This window comes from Vicia villosa, linkage group LG1 (genome assembly GCF_029867415.1).
Source record: "Vicia villosa cultivar HV-30 ecotype Madison, WI linkage group LG1, Vvil1.0, whole genome shotgun sequence".
Taxonomy (NCBI): domain Eukaryota; kingdom Viridiplantae; phylum Streptophyta; class Magnoliopsida; order Fabales; family Fabaceae; genus Vicia; species Vicia villosa.
The window spans coordinates 48993645-49020835 of NC_081180.1; the positions used below are offsets into that span (position 1 = coordinate 48993645).

A 27191-nucleotide genomic window follows, 5' to 3' on the forward strand; every position below is an offset into this window, starting at 1 on the left:
ATATATGATGATAATATCTTCATTTAATTTTCCAAAACTTTGAATTTCTGTTTAAAATATAATGCATTAATATTTCTAATTGACAATATAAGGGTATAATTGACAAATTATAACATTAAACTATAAAAACAACAATTTAATAGAAACAAAAAATTCTTCTAAAACGACACTTAAAAAGCAACGAAGAGAATAACATTTATACTAAAAATTGATATAATATTTCTTTCAACAAAAAACATGAAACAATTATGATATATGGAAAACACAATTTTCTTATGAAATACTCAAATTTGTCATTATTTTTATTTAATTTATTTTATTATGTAATAAATATTTATAAGAAAGATGGATAAATTCATACTATATTTTTGCATATGTAATTTTATATTCATATGAATTTAATATTCAACAATTGTTATTTGTCCAAGATTTGTCAGAGATTCATTATAAAATTAACTGTGTTTAAATTTATTTTCTATTAGATGATAAAATCATATAATATCAACAAAATCCATAAATTTACAATACAGAAGAATTTTAAAATTATAGGAATGCGCGACGGGACGAACCTATTTTTTCTGACGGACCGACAAAATATTTACTTAAATTGAACAAATATTATATATCATATGTTTAATAACTTCTGAATTACTATAGCATGTAACTTCTAAATTACTACACAAATTTAACAAACATAATATTATTCAATTCATTAAATCTAATCAAATTATTAAATCCATATGTTTTTTTTGTTGTATAATATGTTTTATTTTATAATTTTTTAATAGAAATTGTAAAATTAAAATTATAAACAATTATAAATATTATAGCCATGCCCGACGGGCCAAAACCTGTTTTCCACTACTACAACATGATAAATTAAATTAATATTTGTATAACAATCAACATTGAATTTTTTTTCTTTTAATTCGTATAAATTAATATACATTTTTTAACCATAACTATATAATATTTATTTAATACTTATATCGATTTTACGCGACCCGTGCGAACACATGGATCCTTTACTAGTTTGTTTAATAAGATTCAACACCCTACTCCACTACTTTTATTTCATATTTTTATTTTCTTTTATGTTTTTGTGATTATATACTAAACACACAACACACTACACACCTAAAATGAAATACATAAACTCAACTCACAAACAAGAATTTATTGGAGGCTAAATAGAAAAATTAGAGAAAAATGGATTTTTTTTTCCTTTGTCCAAATCAAATGAATAAATGCTCTATTTATAGACAAAAAAAAAGTGATGAATTTTGGTGAAAATAAAAAAAAAATAAAAAATTGATTTTCTATAAAATATAAAAAATTGATTTTCCAAATAATTAAGGTGGGATAAAAATATAAACAATCACAACAACCAATAAAATTTTACAAAGTATTATAAGTGGTCCCCACTCATTTCTCATTCAACATGTTGAATGTTTTCAACACAAATTAATCCATGTCACTTTCAACACCTCATTCAACCATCCATTGCAAGTATTCAACTATTAAAAAATATATTCAACACCCCCATTGCACGTGGTCTTAAATGACCTGACCGATCAACTTTGTAGCTTGTAAGTAATACGAAACAAATTTTGACAAAAAAGGGCAATGTCAAGTGGCAAACATGTGATCCAGTCATTCCCAATACTCCTCAATTATAATTCGTGGTAGAATGCGACAAAGAACGAGTTGAGCCACATGTTATAGGAGCAAATGATGTTATCCCAAGTCTCATAGGTTAACTACACTCTCTATCATGGATCACTCACTCCATTTACCACATTATCATATCAAAGCCAGGGCGCAATTGGCAGAATTTGTAGGCACTAGAACCAGTCTTGTCAACAACCCCTAGGTCAAGTAACAACGTAAATACTATAGTTAGACAATTGTGTAATTCATTCACTCTTTTACATATTAGAGCAAAACCTCTCACAAATCTCATCCCAGGCAGGGTACCCCGTATTTTGTACGCACTGCAAATATTATTAGCGTCTACTGTGGGCTCTAGTAAAATTAACTCGAACCATACTTTCATATGAAACACTAGTTTCCCTAATGACTGATCAACAATGGCGAGACATGGTGACCAAAGAGCCATAACAGAGAAGCACACTGTAGGGTACCAGAATAATATGAAATAATAATAACACAATTAAAATTTGAGAAAAGAGTATAGGAATGAGAAGAAACACAATTAATTCAAACTCTTGGATGATTATAGGATGATTGTAAAACTACAATATGAGCTCTATTTATAAGAGTCTCGTGTACTATAATAATTGAATACATATTTAGTGTATTCTACGTAAAATTCTCTTCATCTTATAAACCAATGATTCTTATTACATTGACCTTTTCTTTCTACAAAACAAATATGGCTTTATGTCTTCACGATCTCCCACTTAAAGTTATTTTGTTTTCTTTCAAAATTTCTCTAACTTTCTAATTCCATGTTGGTACGTTTTAGATATGTCATATGAGAACATATACCAATAAAAATTGTCAGCGTTGATCAGCTTCGTCATAACATCTGTTAGGTTGTCTTTAATGTGAATATTTTGCATGTCCACACTCCCTTCCTCTACTACTTCACAAAAAAAAATGGTATTGAACTCCTATGTGATTTGTCCTAGAATGAAAAGTTGGATTTATTTCAATATGCTAGGTACTCTGACTGTCACAATACACAATAATTTTTGGTTGTTTATGTTCGAGCTCTTCCATCACGCTTAATCTTATAGACCCATTTGTTGCCAATGGCTTTCCGACCCCCTGGAAGTACAACAAGATCCCATGTCTTATTTCTATTTAAGGCTGCCATCGCTTCTTGCATTGCTGCCATCCACAAAGAATCATTTGAGCAACTCACAGCCTCTTGAAAGGTTGATGGTTCTCCATGTTTTGTTAGAAGACAATATGCATCATGGCTTACCATAACATAGTCTGACTGCCAATTTAGTTTCCTTTTCCTGACGTGTTGGTTGTTAAACTTTAATATCATCAGGTTCCTCTAGTTCTTGTAACTCGTGCTCTGGTTCTGCTTCAAAATAATCATCTTCCATAGACTTTCCATCTATATGAAAAGTAGTGATATATTTGAAGTGCTACCATTTTCCTGCTCCCTCTGCAGTTCATTGCCTGTAAAGATTACATCCCTGCTGACAATAACCTTGTGAGAAGTGGGATCCCACAAGTGACACCCCTATACACCATCAACATAGCCAAAGAATATGCATTTCCTGGATTTTGGATCTAGCATATTTCTTTCTTAGGAGTTGTACATCACATACCTAAGACATCCAACCACATGTAGAGTAGAATACTCAGCTGGATTTCCTTTCCCAATCTCCATCGGAGTCTTTAAACCAATTGCACTTGATGGCGATCTATTTATCACGTAACATGCAGTTTTTACGACTTCTGCCCATAACGACTTGGCTAGTCCCACAATTTGCAACATAGCCTTAGTTCTTTCTAGGATAGTTCTATTCATCCGCCCTTCTACACCATTCTGTTGAGGTGTATGAGCAATTGTAAATTATCTCATTATACACTCTTCCTTGGAGAATGCCATAAATCCACCATCTGTATATCTCTTCCATTGTATGTCCTCAATCACTTAATCTTCTTTCCAGTTTCAAGCTCAACTAGTGCTTTGAAATGTTTAAATATTGAAAACACATCTGACTGCTTCTTGATTGGGTATACCCATAATCTTCTGGAGTAATCATCAATGAAACGAATTATTTTTCTCCTCACAGGGAAATTTGCGGTGACTCCCACACATTAGAATGAATCAAGTCAAGTATGTGTTTGCTCTTAGTAGTTGATCTATCAAACTTCAACCTATGTTGTTTTCTTATCACATAGTGCTCACAGAAAGATAAACTTACCGATTTGAGCCCGGGTAAGAGATTATGTTCCACAAGAACTTTTAAGCCTCATTCTAACATATGGCCTAGTTTGCGATGCCACATTTTGGTTGAGTTTTCTTGACTAGTTGATACAACTAACACATCACCATCTTGCAACGTCTCTCCCATAAGAATGTATAGATTTGCAGATAGCTTTTCTGCCTTCATCACTACTAGAGCACCTCTCACCATCTTCAATATCCCACCTTCAATATGGGTCTTGCACCCGAGGTCATTTAATTGTCCAATAGACAATAAATTATTCTTCAACCCTTTCACATGTCGTACCTCTTGAATTGTGCAAAATGTACCATCATACTCCCCCCGTCCCAAATTGTAAGAGAAAAAAAATAAAATCACGCTTATTAAGAAAAGTAAAAATAAAATCCTTTGACGTATGGTTTTCTTTAAATAAAGTGTTTTGGAAGATGTAAATTTTTTTAATTGGTTGTTAGTTATAGAAATGATGAGAGAGAATGTAAGTTAAATGCAATTTGCATTTAATTTTACCTTGAAAGAAATGAAAGATAATCTTTTTCTCTTATATTTAGGAACAAAAAAAATGCATTTTTTTCTCTTATATTTTAGGACGGAGGGAATACAATTTTTATTTTGACAGTACCCACACCAACAATTCCTAAAGCGTAATCATTTCTCATGAACACTGATCCTTCTGAGATAGGTTGATAAGTGTAAGACCAATCTCGTTGAGAACTCATGTGCCATGTTGCTCCTGAATCAATTATCCAAGCGTCAGTGAGCTGTTTACTACCTATGAAACCAGTTGTTGCTCCACTATATAGAATCTCTCCATCATCAGAGGTATTGACAATAGATCCTTGAGATGAACTTGCCTAAAAAACTTCTCACCATTCTTCTTAAACCAACAATCTCTTTTCAAGTGCCTTTTATTGCCACAATTGTAGCATCTCACATTTATCTTACTTCGAGACTTTGATCTACCATGATTTTGGCTCCCACTAGGGCCATATTCCACTGATCTGCCTCTCGTCATTGTCAAAGCTTCTACTTGTTTTGAGTTTTCTTAACGGTCTTCCTTGTTTATACGCATGGAATCTTCCTCAAGAATGGCTCCAGCAAGATCATCAAAGTATAGACGGTATGTAACATCATTATTTGTTAAGTTGACGGCGAGTGGATCATATGCATATGGTAAGCTCTGAAGTAGAATTTTTGCACGTTCATTTTCTGCTATGCTAAAATTTACCGATGTAAGTTGAGAAAACATGGTATTGAATGTTGATGTGATTTTTCATAGATGTGGATTCACTCATTCAAAGAGTGTAGAGTCTTCTCTTTAAGAAAATGCGGTTGTGCAGTGACTTGACCTCGTACAATTTGATGAGAACATCCCATATCTCCTTTGCGGTTGTGCAATGCACACGTTATCTATCTAACCTCAAAATACCATAAAATTCAACTTTTAGATACTCTTACAAAAAAAATCTTAAAATTAATATTAAAATTTTATTATTATATTAATGAATGATTCAATTTTTATTGATAATAAAAGATAAAATTATATAAGAGAATACTATTAATAAAAAATGTCTTAATGTGATATAATTGTTATAAGTTAACACTAATAACTTTTAGATATTATTAATAAAAAATGTCTTGATCTAAACTAAAGAATTTAATTAGAATACACTGACGGTATAAAGAAGTTTTACACTGATGCTGTAAAGAAGTTTTACACTGTCAATGAATCTTTACCGTTGATTTGTTAAAATTATTTGACTTTTATTTTAATTTTTATTAAAGTAATTCATTTGAATGGTGATGATGGAGTATAAATTTTTTTTACATTGAGAGTGCATGTCAATTAATCTCAAAACTAAATATCAACTTTTTAATAAGTATTATAATTTTAAATTCTAAAATACCCGTACACTTTGTTTATCCCACTGAGCTAACGACGCTTACAGTTACATATATAAAGCCTCAGGATTCAAAACCCTAACATAAACCACAGCTTTTTTCTTCCATACATAACTCTGTTCTGTACATCTTAGTCTTACAGAGATGAAAAGAAAAAACAGAGAAGGAGGTTTACTCCAACAAACTCTTGGCCGTGAGTGCAATCCTGCAAAGCAAACTACTCATCCGCCGAGGAAATAGTGAAGCATCTCACCTCAACTTATTCTGATTATCACCGAACAAAGCATCAAACACTCATTCGATTAGTTCATAATGCTCTTAATACTACTACTACTACTCATGACAACTATAGCGATAATGGCGAAAGCCATGGAAAGAAAAGTAAGAAAATGGATTTAGAACAAGAAAAGGAGATGACAACAACCTCCTGTAATTCTGTTGTTTTGGCTTCCGATGGAGAGAAAGTGAGTAATTCTGCTGTTTTGGCTGAGAAAAAGAAAGTGCCGATGTTTAAGGATTTAGGTGGGATGAAAAATGTAATTGAGGAGTTGAAAGCCAAGATTTTATGGCCAATCTTTAATCCTAACATGTGTAAACTCTTGGGAGTCAAATCGATCGGTGGTGTTTTGTTGCATGGACTACCTGGTTGCGGCAAGACCAGATTAGCTCATGAGTTATAGCTAATAGACCGGTTACAATTTCTATCCTATTTCTGCTACTCAATTTGTAAATGGAATCTCATGTTGGTTGGTTCTATTTTGCTGACAACTTAACTCAATTTTTTACTAGATTGTGACCCGCCCCATGCGCGGTTGTGTGCATAATTAAGAATTTATGTTTTTATTATTTTATGAAATCATGTATCATCAGTTAAATTTTGATAAATCAAAGTAATAGTATACATTATCATTCATTTATATAGTTACAACAAAAAACACTTTCATATATCACTTTTTAATATAAAATTAATAGTAAATAAAGTTAAATAAATTATTAGCAATATTAGTTGGCCGTTATAAAAATTATCAATAATATTAATTGAAAGTAATAAAAATTAATAAAGCATTTGAAATGCGAGATTGAGAAATATGAGAAGTTCAAAAAATAATAAAAAATGCATTTTAGTAATTCATTTATTCAACTATTTGTTTTAAATATTCAAATTTTAAGATGAATTAATAAAACTGTGACCAAATAATTATTCTATATAAAAATTTATTAGGAATGTAAAAAAAAATTAAAATTTTATTTTGTTAAGAAACAATTCATTACAATAATATATTTTCTTTGAATCAATTTAATCATTAATTATCTGTCAAAAAAATTAAATAATTAATTATAGTTGTAAAATAAAATATCTACTACCAATCGTTAGTTGGTTCAGTGGTGATTGTCTTATAAAATTAATAAAACAAATGCTTTAAAGTATATTAAATTGAAATTTTTATGATTTTTTATGGTTATTTTCTTTTATTATATTATGATTAATATTAATGTAGGATCAAATTAATTATAATATATTATTATAATTATAATTATTATGTTTATTATATTTTTTATTATTATTATTTATTTTTATTGTGGGGACAAAATTGTAAATTGAATAGTTAGGGTGTTACCAAAAATTGTTATTATGATGACATGTGTCTAGGGTTGCCATCATGACAACCTTGGATTTATATATACTAGCGTGATACCCGTGCGTCCGCACGGGTACCCTTGTGGCCGTGTTATTTTGTTCAATATATATATTATTCTAGAGGTAAATGTCATAAAACCAGATGTGTGAAATATAGAAATTTCTTTTTAATAGGTTGGGACAAAGTTTGGGATATTTTCATCAATAAAAATTATTTTCCCGTTAATATTCAATATTTCGATCAGTAACTTAATGTTCCCGTAAATATTTAATATGTTTATCAGTAATTCATGTTCTCGTTAATATTTAATATTTTATTCAGTAACTTCATGTACCCGTTAATATTCAATATTTTGATCAGTATCTTCATTTTCCCGCTAATATTCATTATTTTGATCAGTAACTTGGTATTCCCATTAATATTCCAAACTTGTTCCCGTTAATATTCAATATTTCTATCAGTAACTTCATGTTCCCGTTAATATTCTTTATTTTTATCAGTAACTCCGTGTTCTCTTGATATTCATTATTTTGATCAATTACTTTGTGTTCCCGTTAATATTCCAAATTTGTTCCCGTTAATATTGAAAAAAATTATCAGTAACTTCATGTTCCGTTTATATTAAAAAAAAATATCACTAACTTCGTGTTCTCGTTAATATTCAATATTTTGTCAATAACTTCGTGTTCCCGTTAATATTTATTATTTTGATTAGTAACTTTGTGTTCCCGTTAATATTCAAATTTTGGATCAGTAACTTAATGTTTCCGATTATATTAAAAATTTTGATAAGTAACTTTATCTTCCGTTAATATTCAGTATTTTAATCAATAACTCCGTGCTCCCGTTAATATTCAATATTTTAAATATTAACGGGATATCCGTGCATTCGCACGGGGACCAGTGTGGTACGGTCATTTGTTACAATATTCAATATTTCGATCAGTAACTTCATGTTCCTGTTAATGTTTTATATTTCGATCAGTAACTTCAAATTCCCGTTAGTATTCAATATTTTGATCAGTAATTCATGTTCTCGTTAATATTCAATATTTTATTCAGTAACTTCATGTTCCCGTTAATATTCAATATTTTGATTAGTAACTTCATGTTCTTGCTTATTTTGTTCAATATTATATTTTTTTTATAAAAAAATTGATGTAATTATTATTATGATACATTTCGTTCAGCAAAGATACATAATAAAATTAAAAATAAAACTGATAAAGAATAGAATAATAAAGTGTTATTTTATTAATATGCAATAAAATTTGGGAAGATCAATAAAGAATACACAATGTCGATTGTCCAATGCAATAAACTTAGTCACATTTACTTTCAACGTATTCCAAATTTGTTCCTGTTAATATTCAATATTTTTACCAGTAACGTCATGTTCCCGTTAATATTCATTATTTTGATCAGTAACTCCGTGTTCCCGTTAATATTGAAAAAATGTATCAGTAAGTTAATGTTTATGTTGATATTCAAAAAAATTATCAGTAACTTTGTGTTCTCGTTAATATTCAATATTTTGTCAATAACCCCGTATTCCCGTTAATATTTATTATTTTGAATAGTAACTTCGTGTTCCCGTTAATGTTCAAAATTTGTTCCCGTTAATATTCAAAATTTGGTTCAGTAACTTAATGTTTCCGATAATATTCAAAATTTTGATCAGTAGCTTCGTGCTCCCGTTAATATTCAATATTTTAATCAATAACTCCGTGCTCCAGTTAATATTCAATATTTTGAATATTAACGGGATACATGTGCATTCACAATGGGATCAGTGTGGTAGGCTCATTTGTTTTAATATTAAATATTTTGATCAATAAACATTATTTTTCCGTTAATATTTAATATTCAATCGAATAATTTTGAATTAAATGTGTTAATATCAATACCATATACGCATACCATATAAGTACCCGTGTGTAAATATAAATAAGATCATGATCGGCGCTTCTATAAAATCTGTGATATACACCATTGTTATAAATAGGTCAAGGGTGAAAATATAAATAATTTTGATTTTAATTAAATTATTTAGGTGAAAAAAAAGGTGATATGAATATTATAATATGAGAATACTTTAAATTAGAAAATATTTTAAAAAAAATAAAGTTCAATCTTGAAAATAATACAAACCTTTAATAGGTTGAGAAATAAATTTTTATTGATTTATAAATAATTAATACACACAATTGATTTACTCACATTCTCATAAACTAAATAGTAAATACAACTCTTACTCTCATACATTTCATTCACAAACACAAATATCATATATTTTACGTGAGAATGAATATTATATATGTTAACATTAAAAACAATTGTAAACTCTAACCCGTATTAAATTTATGTGTAGCAAATTCCTATATTTTAAAATCGTCGTATTAAATTTTTTAACATCATATGTATATAGTTTAAATAATATAATATAAATAAATATTAAAAAATATAAATTAAAAATTAGAGTAATATTGATGATAATTAATTTAAATGATTGTAACTAATTTTTTTATAAATAATATGGTTATCTTTTATTTTATAACTAATATAGTTATTTTTAAAATAATTAGAGTATATATAAATAAGCATTACATAGAATTTGAAATGTTAGCTGAATAACAAAACATGTGCCTATAAATTTTTTTTATATAAATAATATCTGGATCACTATTTTTATAAAAACAATTGTTCCCGTTTATAAAAATAACATTGTCTATATTGTATTTTTTATATAAAATCATTTTTATATAATATTTTATAATTTATTTTTAATTGAATGTAACATTTAATATTTTTAAAATAGAAAAATAAAATATACAGTAGATATTAGAATATATGAAAAAAATAACAAATTTATTATCATTTAAAAGTAAAAAGAATAACAAAGGAAACAAAACAAATGCATATTATATTACTGTTTGGTCGATTTTGCTATCTAATAACACTATTACATTAACAAAATGTTAAATATAGACAAATTAATAGACCTATATGGATAATTATATTCAAAATAAATAATTTCTTAGTATAAAAATAAATCTTATAAATATTAAATAATACGTATAATAAATTAAAATTTATAATTAGTTGTTCATCAAAATATAACACATAATAGGAAGTTATTTGCAATCTTATATACTTTTTTAGTATATAATATGTAAGGTTAATTAATTACAAAAATTCTTGTTATATCTACTTACATATATAAATTATGTAGACTTTTATTTGTAAGAAATTATACATTTTATTGTATAAATCATTTTATCTATTAAAATAATTTATTTAATAACAAAAATAAATTAAATAAACCTTTATAATTCTAATATCATTAGTATTCTCGTTTTTAACACAAAAACATGGAAGGATATGAGGCAAAAGAAACTTAAACAATAAACCTTTATAAAATTATTCAAAAAAAGACTTAAGCATCGAACCTTAATAAAATTATTCCAAATTATGTAAAAAAAATGTTTGTTGTTAATCCACATGTTAAATTGAAAAGAAAAAATAATAACGAAATTTTTTTTAGTAGCATTAAGATAAAAACAATCCTTTACTATCTCCAATAAACGACATGATCATTAGATCTTCTAAATGAAAATACTCCAAACGCTACCTTTTCATCATATTCTATGTTCAACACCTACTTCAGAGTTCTTCAAATATGTGATTAACTGTTTGATATATATATATTAAGATTAAGATGTCCTTGTTAATAATTAGGTTCATCTGAAGAAACTATCAGAGCTTTTTCATCTGTATACCTTATTTTTTTTGTGTTTTTAATATTATAGAATTAATTAAACAAAATCTTACTAACCATATATTCTAACAAGTATTTTTTTTGCATTTTTGATATTAAGCAAATTTTTATCAATTAAAGAAAACTATACAAGCAAACAATTAAAACTAAAACAAACAGTGCATTAGGTGCAAATAAAAGGCAGGACGTTGGACTTGTATAAAGGTGAAGGCCCAAGTTAAAAATTAAAACAAACCAGCCAGGGGATGTGAACTGCAGATTCAGGGGGTGCTGCATCAAGTGAAAAGCTGAATTGGGCCGCTAAACATGGTGTGGTGCAGGCAGGAAATCGGTTGGGCTAACAAACAAACTTAGGTCCAAATCAAAAGTTACAAAAAAGATTATTTTTTTATGGACCCCAATCTTCTTGGATATCCGTGGAGAAATTCCCAAAATGCTCCCATAATTCGGAAGTGCATCTCCGAAGTAAAAAAAAGGTGATTTCGGAGATGCATCTCCGAAAACACATTTATTTTACTTTAAAAAAATGATTTCGAAGATGCATCTCCGAAAACACATTTTTTTAACTTAAAAAAATAATTTCGGAGATGCATCTCCGAAAACAACATTTCAGAGATGCATTTCCGAAAAAACGCGCGTTTTGCTGTTTAAACAAAACAACTTCCCCCATTTTCAGTTTACCCTAAACACCAAAACTTTAAAATTTCTCAACCATTTGCGCCTACACACTCCAAAGGCTACTTCAAAACAACATCAAATTGCTCTCCAACCTTCAAAGAGTACTTCTAAAGCACCATCAACATCACTTCAAATCTGTAAGTTCTCACAACTTTAAATCTAGGATTGAAATTGATATTAGGGGTGTCAGAAATTAGTATGATGTAGTATGTTTAAGTTATTATATGTCACTGAGTATGTTTAGATAGGAAAAATTTGATTTTGAAGCACTTAGGGTAAGATGTGGAGGTTCTGCAAAAATGGAGTTCGCAGAGGGGTTTCGGAAGTGTATTTCCGAAAACACCTCAAATACCAGTTTCGAAAATGCACTTCCGAAATGAACCCAAAATTTTTTTTTTCTTGATTGTTTCTCCTTCTTACGAATTTCAATTTTTTCAGGAAAATGGAAGGAAACCTCGCACGACTTAGACAGGGAAGAGAGACCCAGACAACGTTGGCTCGACGCGAGCGGGCCTCGCAGTTAGCATCGACACAGAGACGGGGTAGAGTACGAGTACTCGTCCAGATGGATGAGGCTGGTTCCTCATCTGAATCGAGGAGTCGGATGGCTCGGGTGTCTTCTTCCCGTCAGGAGGAGGTACGGAAGGATGAGGAGGAGGTGAGATACGAGGAGGAGGAGATACCTAATGCTGATCCTCCGCACGGGGAGGAGGAGGACGACTACCCGGGAGGGCCTAGTGACACTTCCTTGCTGATTTACTACCACGACCACGTCGTTCGACGCGTCTGGGAGGGAGAAGTATTTTTTTAATTACACTTTATAATTTAACTGTTTTTTATTCCACTTTCTCCTAAAGGTCTAACAAAAATCTTTTTTGTTTTTGTTGTAACAGGAAAGGCCGACGATAAAATCCGTGAACCACACGCGGAAGATTTTTGATATGTTTAAACTAGAGGCCCAGTGTTTTAATGATGTGGTAGCTGGTTCCGGGCTCGGCGGGTTGTGCATGACCGGGTATATAAATACCAGCCACGGCACGCAGGGGGCTTTCGTGGAGCGGTGGCACAAGAAGACGTCTTCTTTCCACTTTCCTTTTGGGGAGTTAACGATCACCTTGCACGATGTTCAGTGTCTGCTCCACCTGCCGATCAGAGGGAGGCTGCTGCGCCATTCCCGGATACAGAGGGTCGAGGCGATTGAGTGGATGGTCGACTATCTGGGTTTGGACCCAAACATGGCTAATTATGAGTGTCGGGCAACGAGTGGGGCCCATATCCGGTTCTCCAGCTTGAGAGAGCTGTATGAGAACCACTTGGTGGCGGCATCAGAGTCCGAGCAAGAGGGTGACGGGCTTTTTATAGAGTTTCACCGTGTCAGCGCTCTGCGGTGCTGGTTCATGTTCTTGGCAGGCATTGCACTCGACATGACATATCTCCACTACTTTATGGACCTGAGTACCATTGACCAGTGGAACTAGGGGAAGCTATTCTGGTATACCTATACAAGAAGCTGAATGAAACCTCCAACTAGAGGACCAGACAGTTGACTTAATCTTGCACACTCCTGACAGTACGTTTCTTTTTAATTCTTTCATATTTATTTATGGTTCATATTTATTTTTAACATATTATCGTATTTGTGTTTCAAGGCTGGATCATGTCGTACTTCCCCCGCATCCACGGCTTCGCCATTGATCTTGCGTACATTGACGCCATGCCCAGGGTCGCCCGATACGTTCTCCAAAGAGGGAATAAAACAGTGGGCCCTTATCGCGGGTACCTCGGCCGCACTACTCACAATGACATCCGTTGGGCGCCGTTCACCGACTACCGTGCTATTGTCCCATTCGATCGCATCGCGTTAAACTCTGGATGGTTGGCATGCGGGGCCAACACCATGGTGAGGTATCTGCCGGAGCAGTGAATGAGACAGTTTGGATGTGTGCAGATGATACTGAGGTCACCGTTTGAGGCTTCTCCCGAAACAGTTACCCGAGTGGAGCTCACTGCTATATTTGAGGATTGGACACATCATTTGGTCCCGGATAAGTATCGGCGTATGGCGTCCACCCCGGAGTGGCACTGTGTAAAGGAGTACGTGACATGGTTGTATCGGGTGTCACATCCTCTGATGACACCCGACGCTCCCGGAGCTCCTAGGCCAGCACACGAGGAGATCTTGGAGAACGAGCAGGCCGAGGATGACCATGCCACTGATCTCCTGCCGATATGCCAGCGAATAGAGATGCTTGGAAGGGACGCATTGGACAGAGGTATCATTGAGCACGGCGGTCCAAAGGCAGTTGCCATCGTGGAAAGGATGGTCGAGGACGTGGCCGGTGCGACAGCATATACGAGGCAGAGGAGGTCCCAGGGAGTTAGGGTTAGGCATACTCAGTAGCAGTTGCCTATTTATTTTTTATTCTTGACTTTTTTGTATTCGGGTTGTATTATTTTGACATTTACGTACACTGTGTTTTGTATATATAATATTAGTATTTTATTCCAATTTGCGTGTTATATTTAGTTTATATCAAACACTATTTACATTAAGAATTGTCGTTTAATTTAAAATACAGGACTAACCATTGTTTAGAAAACAAAAAATAACTTCCTGCATATTTCGGTGATGCATCTCCGAAAACATCCAAAAATGTGAAAATGGGTGTTTTCGGAGATGCATCTTCGGAAACACCCCGAAACTGGTGTTTTTGGAGATGCATCTCTGAATTCTAGAAAAATCTGAAGAAAAAAAAGACTTCGAAAATGCATCTCCGAAGTTAGGGGTATTTTGAGGTTTTTAGCAGGGGTTCTCCCCCCAAGGGGTCTATAAAGAAATTGTCTAAAAAAATCTCTTGGATCAATTGAGTATGAGTTGGACCAACTTGGGCTAAAACTTGAATTCAAATAAAATGGACTTTGAGCTATTCTTGCACCAATAGCCTTTTTGTAATTGTCCTGACTTATTATTTGCACCTATAAAAAGAAAAACAAACACAACAAAAACATGCAATAAAGAAAATAATTTCATAACCTTAATAGAAATTCAATTTAAAGAATTAAATTGAATTAAAATTAAAATTGTAAAATCATGGTTAGTGAAAAAATGAAGAAACTCGAATGAAATGCAAAAAAAATGAACATGTCATGTATATTTTGATTTTCTGAATGAATGTTAATGCATATGATGCTATTTATATATATTTTTATTTTTCTTGAATGAGATGCAAATACGCTACTGCCTTAATAAAAGGATGCAAATGAACGCAAAACCTAAGCCAGATAAATAAAATCAGGAGGACAAATTTTAGGGTGCAACACCTGGGGAGTTCAGTTTCTAATACATATTCCGACAAAGAACACACCGAATTTGGTCTATGAAGGCCTACATTAAGGCCATTTTGGGCAAGAATAACTTCAACCATATGAGCCAAATTATTCTTCCTTCCAATATTATTTTACTGGACGTCCAGTATACTTTGTCCGCATTTTGATTTATGTTAACCAAGACTATTTCCGGGTCATTTTGGTCTACATTACCCTCGACTTCTGCATGCTCAAGGGGCACTACTAGTCGGGGTGCCTCCCTTTGTAGACCTTAATTTATGGGAACTCCTATATTATTAGACACTCCTATATTTTGGAGAGGGCTAACATTTTGAACCTGAGGGAATTGCTGATTAGGCACTTGCAGAGTACAAAAGAAATATGTAATTCGCCCCATTTGGTTCGCAAATATTTGGTAATTATGGTTAGTATTCTAAATTAGGGTATTGAACATTGTATCAATCTACTACGTAAGCAAGTTAACTATTTTATTATTACTCTCGTCTATTTGTTGTCTTACACACATGAGAGATGTTGTGTTCAAAGATGGTGTAGTTTGAGGGATGTAACTAACCCCTATTTGTGGTCCCGTCGTCCGACTAGAGTTGCTTATCGCTTCCCAACGCCAATTGAAGACTATTAGGCGAAAAAGCAAAAACTGTATTATCTGCGTATGTAGACGTATTTGTTTGTAGGCTTTCCATCATTGCCTTTGGCATGCCATAAGGTTGTTCCATTGTCACCATTGGTAACGTGAGTTGTGGAGTATAAGTAAATCCTGGGTTGGAAGTGTTTTTAAATGTGAGCGTGTGCCCCCAAGCGTTGTCGGAACACTCACCGATAATGGTGAAAATGCTGTTGGTTCAGATATTATCGAAGGCATCATCGTTGAGGCATGTAAAGGGTGGTGACACCATTAACGGTCGGAGTCTCGACGCTACTCATTTTTGAATGAGTTGGTTGTTCCCCTTGGCTTTGGGGGTTATTTATGGATTTGGTGTAGGACTATTCCTAGCGGGTGGACGTGCCATTTCTGGAAGTAACTAACCACTCCTGAAGCGCATACACACATGATCATTGAGAATAACTCAAATGAAGAACTAACAGGATACCAAAAAACTAAGATTTCCTAAAAGAAAACTTTTAAGAAAAACTCGTACAAAAAGGTCCCACCAGATGTGCCAATTTATTTACCTGGATATTTGGTAAACAATCGTTAGTCTTTGGAAATGTTACATGCAGGATTGACTATTTAATCCTAGGACATATTTGTGTGTAACTTCTTATAAAAAGTGGTTGATTTATATTGTAAAAGTATAGTTCGACTACGAAAAAAATAGATTGCAAGGAAAACGATGATTTTCGACTTGGTCAAAAATTCTTACAAAGCGTAATGTAAATGAAAAAGTGAAATGCTAGAAAAGACAAGAGAAAATAAAGGAAGAGATTTTTGATGTTTTACTCCAACTGATACTATCGACCATTAACCGTGTTGAATCTCTGAGGATACTACCCTTTGCAATCTAAAGAATGTTCTAAGTCCCAATTTTTGGAGTAACATGGCTACTTCGACTCTCAAAGCCAATAATCATGCCGAAAAACATTTACCAAACATCATCATTTCATTAGGTATTTCCTCGTCTTTCTTACGCCGAACCTGATGTTGCAAATCCATGCCAACAACATCGAATTACCAAGGCGACTCCACCTAATTCCTTAGTGTACAACTCACTAATCTACAAAATAATTAATTCCCTAATTTCTTAGGCTAATACTAAGTTAAACCAAGCGTTCTACGTTCGTTAATTCAAAAGTCACAATTTATAATTATCTATTCATAGTTAATTACTATGTTGAATAATTTCCTTAGATCGGATCAGTAAACGTATGGTCAATAATTCTTACTTATCTGATATCGATTCATGCATTTACCAACACATAAGAAGCATTAAAATCAAGGAAAATTAAATAATAACAATAACATAAAAGAATTCAAGTAATTTCAAAGAGTCATATGATCCAATAAAATACATGCAGGTTTGTCTAAAAAGATCTAATATAAGGAATCTAGCTAATCATAGTGCATCTAACAATTATCATGTGTTTAGATGAAAAGGACATGAAATTCAATGAAGATAAATGTCTTCAATAACTTCCTAAATCCTCATAATCCTTCTTAGAACTCCAAGCTATGACTTTCTCTATCAAATCCAAAACCCTTCAAAAAATAGAAAAAAAATCTTATTTATTGCAATTTCTACGTGTCAAAGTGTCGCGCTCTCAATGTCAGCACTGCACCGCGAGAATTCCATAGGCAAAATGCATTTAATTTTCTTCCTTTTTTTTTTCTTTCAAATTTTCTCAAAGTCCTTAGTTTTTTCCTCTTGATAATTTTTGTTTTTTCTTCCATACTTTTTCTCGACTTTTGCTCATTATTTGATCAATTCAGTCCAAACTACTCACAAACTTTACATAATGCCACAGTGTCATCAAATACCCTTGTGCTCGCGTTAATAGAATCTTGTTGCTCTTAGAAAAAGTACATATTATGATTCATCTTCCAAGCAAAGCAACCAAACATGTCTTTTCTAACTTTTGCATCGCAATAAATAGTCTTTCCTATGCATATCCATTTGGTTTTGAATTCGTCGTGATGTTTTCAACATTTTGTCTCAAGCTTCTACTTTTTGTCACCCACTTTTTGTCGGGTATTATTACTCTTTGAAATCATTAAATATAATAGTAGCAGTATATATATGTATATTAAAGAAAAGAAAAACTTGGCACCAAAAAACTCATAACTCATGTATATAATGAAAACATAAAAGAAAATTCTGATACGAATGTAACCAGGCCAAAACGAATTGATCCCACAAGCATCGAAACACACACAAACTCTCTAGCTAGTCATGATCACTGCGATGCATGCTATGCGCTAGATACATTTTCCTATTCCATTATAGATAGTAGTAATTAAAGTACTTAATTTGTTTGGTGAATAGGATCAGGAAAGAAAAAAAAAAGTAGTAGTTATATATCATATGTAAATTATATATAGAGAGGGAGAGTGTGGCAGATCAAAAATGGTTCCACAAACTTTGTCCCATAGTGTAATATTGGTCATGTAAGTAATCAGAGGGAGGTGAATTCATTCTGGGAGGTGAAAGCATCATTCCCTCAGCCATTGCTACCATTAAACTTGGCATGGAGAATATAGCTTCCTCATCAAGAAACTGATCGGCTTGATAGGAAGGATTAACTTCATAACCAGCATCATTGCTGAATTCAGCGTTCATGAATTCAGCTGCAGCAGTAGCAGCGTTGCGTATGTCATCAGACGAATTGGAAGCCGGTACGGGATACATGCTAGCCCTGTCAGGAAAGTTTAGCACTGCGTCCCGACCTTTGAGAGCTAAAGCCGCAACGTCATATGCTGCGGCAGCCATCTCAGGAGTGGGGAATGTGCCCAACCATATGCGGTTGGTTTTGCGAGGCTCGCGGATTTCAGTCACCCATTTTCCTCCCCGGCTTCGAATTCCGTGGTATGTTGGGTGTCTTTTGGAAGAAGAAGAAGACATGGTTGTTTGAAATAAGGTAAATTGCAGCAAAAAGTGTAAACTTGAAGTAAAAGATTGAGTTATGAAAATGATTGGATGAATTAAGAAGAAGAAGAAGAGAATGGTTTGAATTATGTTAGTGAAGATAGTAAGAGTAGATATATGCATGAGCTTGAGTTGTAGAATGCGCGCAATAAAGAAGAAACCGTGGCGAGTTCGCGGAGCAACTGAGTGGTGCTTTTTGTTTGTACAGCAAAATTGTGGCGATTGGTTGGGGTGTAATTGCAAATGAGAACTGTTTCGGGTATATATTATTTTCAACGACCAATAGACAACTCATTAAAAGAAAAGGTACAATTTTTGTGATAGATAATGCAATTGATTGATGTAGATGATAGCCACAGCTAGTAACTCTGATATTACTTTCATCATTAATATTGATTAGTATTTTTTTTTAAACAATTAATTAAACTTGGACAATTTTGATCATTGTTATATTAATAATCACCTCAAATGGTTAATTAATCTTTTGATGATTTTATGGATCTTATTTAACCATATAATTTTGAACTAATTCATGCAATTTTTTATTTTAATGTTACAACTATAAAGAATTCATATTGAGTCATATAATTTTTTCTTATATTTAATTTTTTATATTAAATTTTTGTGTATAGTTGATCTTTTCGAGCAGAACAGGTGGCCAGCAACAACGAAACTTGAATTCCGGGACGGTTGGAGGAGAAAAAGGTGGTTGTACCTGCAAGGCACTCAAATGTCAAAGTAAGTGTTTGGACAACAAGGTACAACAGAAAAGTGAGAGATTATGGGTAAGAAAGTGATTACCTTGCCCTATAAGGTTAGAGGGCTATTTATAGGGCAGTTCTGTGAAAAAGACTCCACCTTTTGAGGACCCATGCGAGGCGCTAGGCCAGGAAACGCGGGAACTAGCTGTTGCCGAGCACGAGGCTTTAACATGCTCGGTTGTGTCTTATGTTCGCCCGGAGCGGGCCAGGGAAGGCTGCCGCGTGTGTGGACCAGAATGCCTTGGGCCAAAGAGTGGATTGACCCAATTGGAATAATTGAGCCGGTCCAGAACAAGAGTCCCCCAAGTCGTTGCTTCCGACCGTGGGAGTGACGACTTTGAGGAAGCTGGGCAGAGGAGCTCTGCCGGGGAGGTGGATCCGGTGCCTCCGAGGAAAGTTGCTTATAGAATACGGGGAGAGGGACGATCAGGCCAGGAGCTAGGAGGCGTGTCGCTTGGGATTTAGCAGTTTGGGATACGTGTCACATTTAATGCGTGATGATGGCTAGTCTAGCCGTAGGCTCCTAGGGTTAATGATGACCCTTCCATTCCCAAAGGCCACGTGCGACGCGTATGACGTCTCTTAGGCGCCTATAAATACTTTGGATTGTCTTCTTTTTCAAACTTTTTAAACTTGTTCTCTGTGCTTTCTTCTCAATCGTAAGTTCACGCTTTCGTTTTGTTCTCTGTTTGTTCCTTTTGACTGTTTAGAGATGTATGTAATGTGGTAAGGGTAGAACTTTTAGCATGACATTAGACGTGAGTTCAGTGGTTTTGTTGGTGGTAGACGGTGGAGAATACTGGTTTCTCCGCCGCTGACGGTTGCGAAACGTTAGGCTGTTTGCTGTGAATTTAGCTTCTGCTTCACCGATTGTTTCTAGGGATTTTATGTTTCCTTTAGTGCGTTTTTAGGTTTTCTTCTGAAAGTGTTTCCCTCGGCGCAGCGTGCATGTTTAGCCTGAGTTAGTGCAAATGCCTTTTTGTTCGACGAATGATTCCTCGGGGAGGGGCATGGTCATAGATCTTTCGTCCTCTGATTGTTTGCGCGCCCTTTCACTTTGGACAGTGGTGGAAGGGTGGATTTGATTGTATTGCCAAATTCATTATTCTCCCCTGCTTTTCAGGTGATTATGGCCGATCCAAGATGTCCTTCAACTTCAGGCTCGTCGTCAGCGACGCCCCCGGCCCAACAGGGGGTGTCCCCCGAACTCATGGATGCTGAAGGAGGCGCTCGAGATCCAGAGTCATTTCGTCAAGGACCTATCAAATATTTTCTTGGGGATCGGGGGCCATGTGGATCCCGAGGGTGATGTGAATAAGAATGGGTGGTCTGTACTTGTCCCCGGGGAAGAAGACTGGGTGTCTGATGTATATGCACCTGACCTGATTCCCATGTACGAAGTGATATTTCGGGAGATGGGTTTCCTGGTGCCTTTTACTGAATTTCAGATTGTTGTGTTCAACCACCTGGAAGTGGCGCCAGGTCAGCTTCACCCTAACGCAATTTCTCATCCGGGCATTCGAGCCGACTTGCTCGTATTTGAAGATAGCGGCGACCATTCTGCTATTTTTCTATTGCTTTTACATGCAACGAAAGGTTGCTAACGGTCAGTTCGGCTGGGTGTCCTTAAAACAGACGAAGAAGATCTTCAAGTCATATTCTGACTCTTTGAAGAATTATAAGACGCGCTTCTATCTTATTCGTCTCCAGTCCAAGGAGGCTCGTGACTCCGTTTTCTCTCGGGTTCCGACCTGGACGTGAACGGTCGTTCGGTCCTCAATGATATAGGGGAGCCCGTTACTGCTCGAAAGACGATGTTTAGGTTCTTCTGGTCGCGGGACCATTTTACATATGGCACCGATCAATATCTTACCAGGGTCGGGGATCTGGATGAGGACGGACGGGCTGATTATGCCGTTCTTTAGGGATTTGTGCAGGTCCTCCCTTTGGTCGCGAAGTTGGATCGATCGGGGAAGCCCTTAGTTGATGGTGGCGGGGAGCCTGTTCTGGAGCCCCGTCTTATTAACATCAAAGACCTGCTGGCGAGTGGGACAGACGAGGGTGCCTTAGCTTACCTTGGTATCTTCCCGTTGTCACTTTTATTTTATGTGTGTATTCTATTCATTATGACGAGCTGACTCTTATGTGTGTTTGTTTGTCATAATCTATGGACCGGGCGCGTCACGACAGGATGCACAAGCATGCGAGCAAGACTAAGGTGGTGATTAAGAAGAGTGCTGGTCCTCGGCTGGAAGTTGTGCAAAGTACCCCGACGATTGGTTCTGGAACTTCCTCATCCTCCCCGGTGGCTGTAGGATCTCCCTTTCGTGCTTTTGACCAAGGGGATTCTCTGAGGCCTGCTACCGTTCATCCCCCCCTGCGTCAGTAGCCAGATCCGGATACTTTGGTCCGTCATAAGCGGCCTAGGGTTGATGTTGTGGATTTAACTCAGGAGGAGAGAGGTGGTCCCTTTACCTTGCCTTCGTGTTTTCTTCAGCCTCGAATCTTTGAGGGTGGACCTTCTTTGACCATTCCCCAAGCGGAGTCTCTCCACATTGAAGGTCTGGAGTCGTCTGTCCGTTAGAGGTTTTTGGTGCAGGACGCGGCCGATGTCGTTAGGGTCCTCGAGTTGGTTGCTTTGTATGCCCGTTCGGCGCCCCTATCTACGGAGGCCGTGAGGGGGCTCGAGGAGGATTGCAAAAGTAAGGCGGCTGCCTTGGAGGGGGCGTAGGAGGAGCTGAAGGCCCGAGATCAGGAGCTGGCGGATTTGAGGGCTAGTCTGAGTGCCAAGGAGGATGCTCTGGATGACGTGCAGGGGCAATACACTCTGCTCTATCGGACCCTTTATGGAGTGATGCTGTCTTCCTCGATTAGGGAGGCTTCTCTTCGTTGGTTTTTGGCCCCTGCTGAGGACGAGATTGACGAGGAGAAGGCTCTCTTGACCCGGGCGGATCTGATCCAGTACATACGTGTTCTGGGCAAAGACTGCGTGGCTGCTGCAGAAGATACCTATAACTCCATCGTGGCCCAGCTTAAGCTGAAGAATCCTAGGGTGGATTTGACAACCGAGGGTACCGGTCCTTATCTTCGAGTGGAGGGCGACCAGATCGTTTCCCCAGAATTCAAGGCCAGATGCAAAACCAAACTTATTCTTACACTTGTACTTTTTGAACCAAAAAATGTTGTATTGCTAAACTGAATTCCATTAAGGTAGTACAGTCCATTCATATCTCTAGCAGTTCCAATCGTCTTCCCCGAGTTCTGATCCTAAAAAACATAAGTAAAAGGACGAAAAATAACAGAAAAATTAGTGTCCTTAGATAATTTATGAACAGATAGAAGATTACAAGCGAATTTAGGAACATGTAGAATAGATTGCAAAGTGATTTGTTTTGAAATTTTTATGCTTCCTTTGCTTGCAATACTTGAATAACTACCATCAGCTATCCCAACTTTTTCAAAACTTGAAGTTGGAAAATAGAAACTGAATAGATGAGAGCAATTAGTCATGTGTTCAGATGCCCCTGAATCTATTATCCAAGGGTTATAGTGGTTGTGGGCAGATAGTGCCCAAGAATTCTTACATGTATGTGTCACAGTTCCAATAGGAATATTAAGAGATGAATTAAACTTTAGAAACTTAATAAGGTTATCCATTTTCTCCTTCGTACATGGAGATGAATCAGCCTCATTGGCCGTAGGCATAAGATGGTCACCAAACTTACCAGCCTGGCCATGGTTTCTCGAGTGTGGGGATTGCGACCACAGTAGTCGTAAAATAAATAATTCTTGTCTCCACCCCGTTGATTAGGAAGTGGTTTATGATTGACATGGGGAATTTCCAAGTCAGATCCTTCAACTGGTGGAGAGACATCTGCTGTATTGTTTCCAAGCATCACTTGTCGACGACTCTCTTCACGACGCACTTCTAAAAATACTTCACCAATTGGCGGGATAGGATTTCTGCCAAGAATACGGCCTCGAACCTCGTCAAAATCAACATTTAGCCTTGCAAGGAACTTGAAAACATAACTTACATCCACCATCTTCTTGTTATGTTTGCTCTCGGAAGGTGATTTCAACTCATACTCATTGAAAAAGGTGAAATTCTGGACTCAGACACGCGATGTCTAACAGGATGTCACGACATTACTATCTGAACATTTTTAAACAAAAGAACAAAGAGTAAACAGATAAACAACACAGGAAAGTTGTTAACCCAGTTCGGTGCAAACACACCTACATCTGGGGGCTACCAAGCCAGGGAGGAAGTCCACTATAAGTAATATCAATTAAAGGTAATACAAATCAAGATTACGCCTTTCACTTAATATCTACCCAATGCAACTTCAATCTAAACAACTTAGACCAGAGATCCTACTCACTCCCCCTCAATCACAGCAGTGATGAAAACTAACCAACGAATAACAAAAGAAGACACTCTTCAAGGACACAACTTGATCTTGCTTAAAAGCTTTGATCAAGTACAATAGTACTCTTGCTTAAAAGCTTTGAGTACTTCTTACAACTCAAAACAAAACGCCTAGACCAAGACAATCATCATGATGATTGTTTGGCTTACAAGAAAGCTACAACGAAAGACTTAAAAACAAAGAACTCTAAAAGTTTCTCAAACAAAAACCCTAACGTCAACAGCAGCACCTGCGTGGAATATATAGCCTTCATACAGAACAGCAGCTGGGCCTTGGATCCACAAAATAGTTTTAACCCTAATAAAACTAATCTCCATAAATCAAGGAGCTAATAATAATAATCATCCAAGACGTCCTTGAAACAGATCAGAATCAATCATTACCAAATAAAGCGCATAGGATCTTATCAGATCACATAACCATAAATAGTAATAGAAAAGAACGAACAGCTGCGAATGTCATGACATCGGCCTTGACATCAGGTAAAGGCCGGCATAAGGAAAGACTTCACAACAGCAGAATGCATGTCATGACACCAGTTTTGACAAGATAGAACCACAATTAGTTTTACCAAAAATTACAGCCAATCAACAACATCTACAAACTCCCCCTTTGGCAAATTTTTGGCTAAAACACTAATAGAAGTAAACAGATATCAGAGCATACACAGCAGCCAACAACAGAAAAATAAATTCTGTAATAGAAAAATAAATTCTGTAAGCAACAACAGCAACTTGATTAATCACCAGAAAATCAGAAAACATCTACTTAATCAACTGTTACAGAAACCACTTGTCGTTGTTAGGGAGAACCAGAGAAAACCCAAAATAAGGAAAACCACAGAACAACCATGTCCAAGAAAAACCAAAAGATCACCAAAATAACAAAACAACCATTACAACAAAACAACCACTACCACTACCGATTACTCCCCCTTTTTAGCCACAAAAGGAGCCAAAACATATTCAGCTCAGCAGAGCTAATCATCAGACCCATCACTGTCTTCATCACTAGAGCCACCAGGATTGTCATCACTTGAGCTACTAGTCCATTCAGCAGCATCACTACTCCCACTCTCAGCACCCTCAGCCTCAGCATCCTCAGCTTCTTCCTCAGCCTCTTTGTCTTCATCCATATTGTCACCACCCTTTTTCACCAGCAAGATCATCATTTGTAGACTGCTCAAGACTGTGGATGAGATTTTCAAGTTTCAGCTTCCTGTTGTCCAACTCTTGACAAGTCTCTTTTAGCTCAGCAATAAGAAGAGCTTTGTTCACAGATTTGCTGGGTTGTGATGTCCCAGCAGATGTCTTGTCATCAGACCTCTGCAGCAGCTTGTAGTGAAAAGACAAAGCACTCTCCCTCTTACATACAGAATCTTTACTTTTCAGAATTCCAGGGTGTTTCTTGAGGATTATTCCACATATCAGAGATGGGAAAGCAATGGGAAGCTTGGTAGCAGAGGTACCAACATGCCTCATAGTTTGATCAAATATGTAGGTCCCATAGTCAAATTTTGTCTTGGTTCCCACAGCATATATGAATCTTCCTAGGCCAACAGCAATGGTGGAAGTGTGATTGGTAGGCACCCAGTTAGCAGCACCAATTTTGTGCAGCAATGCATACCTGACATTAAGAGAACTAGCAGACAGTTTGCTCTTTATGGGCCACTTCTTAACCTTACCACCAGTGATTACCTTGCAAACCTCATTATCAGTCACTTCAAGCTCAGGTTGAGCCTCAGCATCTCTACCTAGATATAGGTTGATAACAGCAGGGGAAAAATCTATACACTTTCTTCTAACATACACCTTATGAAAATCATCAGTTGTTCCATCACCACAATCTTGAGACAAATTCACAATAAATTCCTTCACCAGCATTTCATAACACTTTGAAAAATGAGTAACAGTTTTAATCAAACCTACAGCCTTGATGAGCTTCATGACCTCTTGACATTCCAGAGCATCATTTGCTAATTCTCTTTCCAGAGCCAGCCTTCTTTGATAGACAAACTTCCACTGGATAGCATTTGAAGCATAGTGCAAGTAAATGTTATCCAAAGGAACATCACGAACCTTTGTGGAGGACTTTGTGACAGCAATCTTCTTCTTGGATGGGATGTCAGGGACATCACTTAAGACATCATCTTCTGGGACAGAAACACTTCTTTCCTTCCTCTTCTTCACAGTAGCCTTGCTCCCTGTGGTTGAAGGTTCAGCAAGGACCTTCTTGTCCTTCTTTATAGTGACCTTCTTTTGAGGAGTAACCTGAGGTTTGGAGAAATCTTGATCACAAGCCTGTTTGCCCTTACGAGTCTTGACTCTATGAGAGATGCTAGAGATGAGTTCATCATCAGCAATGTCAATAGAATCATCCAGATCATCCAGATTCACCACATCATGCACAGTAGGGCCTTCATTAGGGGTTTCTTTAGAAACAGCAACAGGAACCTCTTCAGCTTTCTCAGGCTCAGGAATTTCAGCATCTTTAGTACCAGATGTTTCAACATTAACAGCTTCAGATGTCTCAACGTCTTTGGCACCTGGGATCTTCTCTTCAATGTTATCAACCGATGTCTCAACATCACCCTGATCTTTGCTAGCATCATCTTGACCATCTTGATCATCTTTGCTGTTCTCAGAGGCAGACATCTGGGCTAGAGGAACAGATATCCCATCAACCTTGTGCCCTTCATTCAAGATTCTTGTGACAATACCTGCGATCGCATTGTGAACATAAGCAGAACCCTCTCTACCTTGAACAGAAAAGGTTTCAGGAACAGATCCCCCAGTTGATTTTCTTGCATGCATCTTTCTTGGTGGATTACGAATAGTATCGGTAGCAGGAACAGAGTTCAATGGCACAACATCCAGCACAACATCTTGATCACTCACAACATTTGGTGCCCTAGAACCTGATGCTGTTTCAGAGGTAGGAGAAGATTTCTTTGAGGGAGAACTCTGAGACATGGTGAGAGAAATGAAGGATAGAAAAACACTTAGAAAGGGGGGGGATTGAATAAGTGTGACTTTAAATCTTGGACGATAAAAATAAATTGCACAATTATTTTTATCCTGGTTCGCTGTTAACGAAGCTACTCCAGTCCACCCCCGCAGAGATGATTTACCTCAA

At 35.8% G+C, this 27191-nt stretch overlaps 3 protein-coding genes across 3 annotated transcripts; 1 reads left to right on the forward strand and 2 right to left on the reverse strand.

Moving 5' to 3' along the window:
- Positions 1–17448: 17448 nt before the first annotated feature.
- Positions 17449–18984, reverse strand: LOC131605714 (ethylene-responsive transcription factor ERF026-like). Its single transcript, XM_058878043.1, has one exon. The coding sequence runs from the start codon at positions 18836–18838 to the stop codon at positions 18338–18340; it is 501 nt and encodes a 166-aa protein (XP_058734026.1). The 5' UTR covers positions 18839–18984; the 3' UTR covers positions 17449–18337.
- Positions 18985–21790: 2806 nt separating this feature from the next.
- On the forward strand, positions 21791–22822 carry LOC131630939 (uncharacterized). The gene is made up of 2 exons (XM_058901713.1): positions 21791–21988; positions 22355–22822. The coding sequence occupies exons 1-2, from the start codon at positions 21791–21793 to the stop codon at positions 22820–22822; spliced, it is 666 nt and encodes a 221-aa protein (XP_058757696.1).
- Positions 22823–25195: 2373 nt separating this feature from the next.
- LOC131631020 (uncharacterized) lies at positions 25196–26869 on the reverse strand. Its single transcript, XM_058901805.1, has 2 exons — positions 26189–26869; positions 25196–25927 (listed from the first exon to the last, which is right to left on the reverse strand). The coding sequence occupies exons 1-2, from the start codon at positions 26867–26869 to the stop codon at positions 25196–25198; spliced, it is 1413 nt and encodes a 470-aa protein (XP_058757788.1).
- Between the last annotated feature and the right edge of the window lie 322 nt (positions 26870–27191).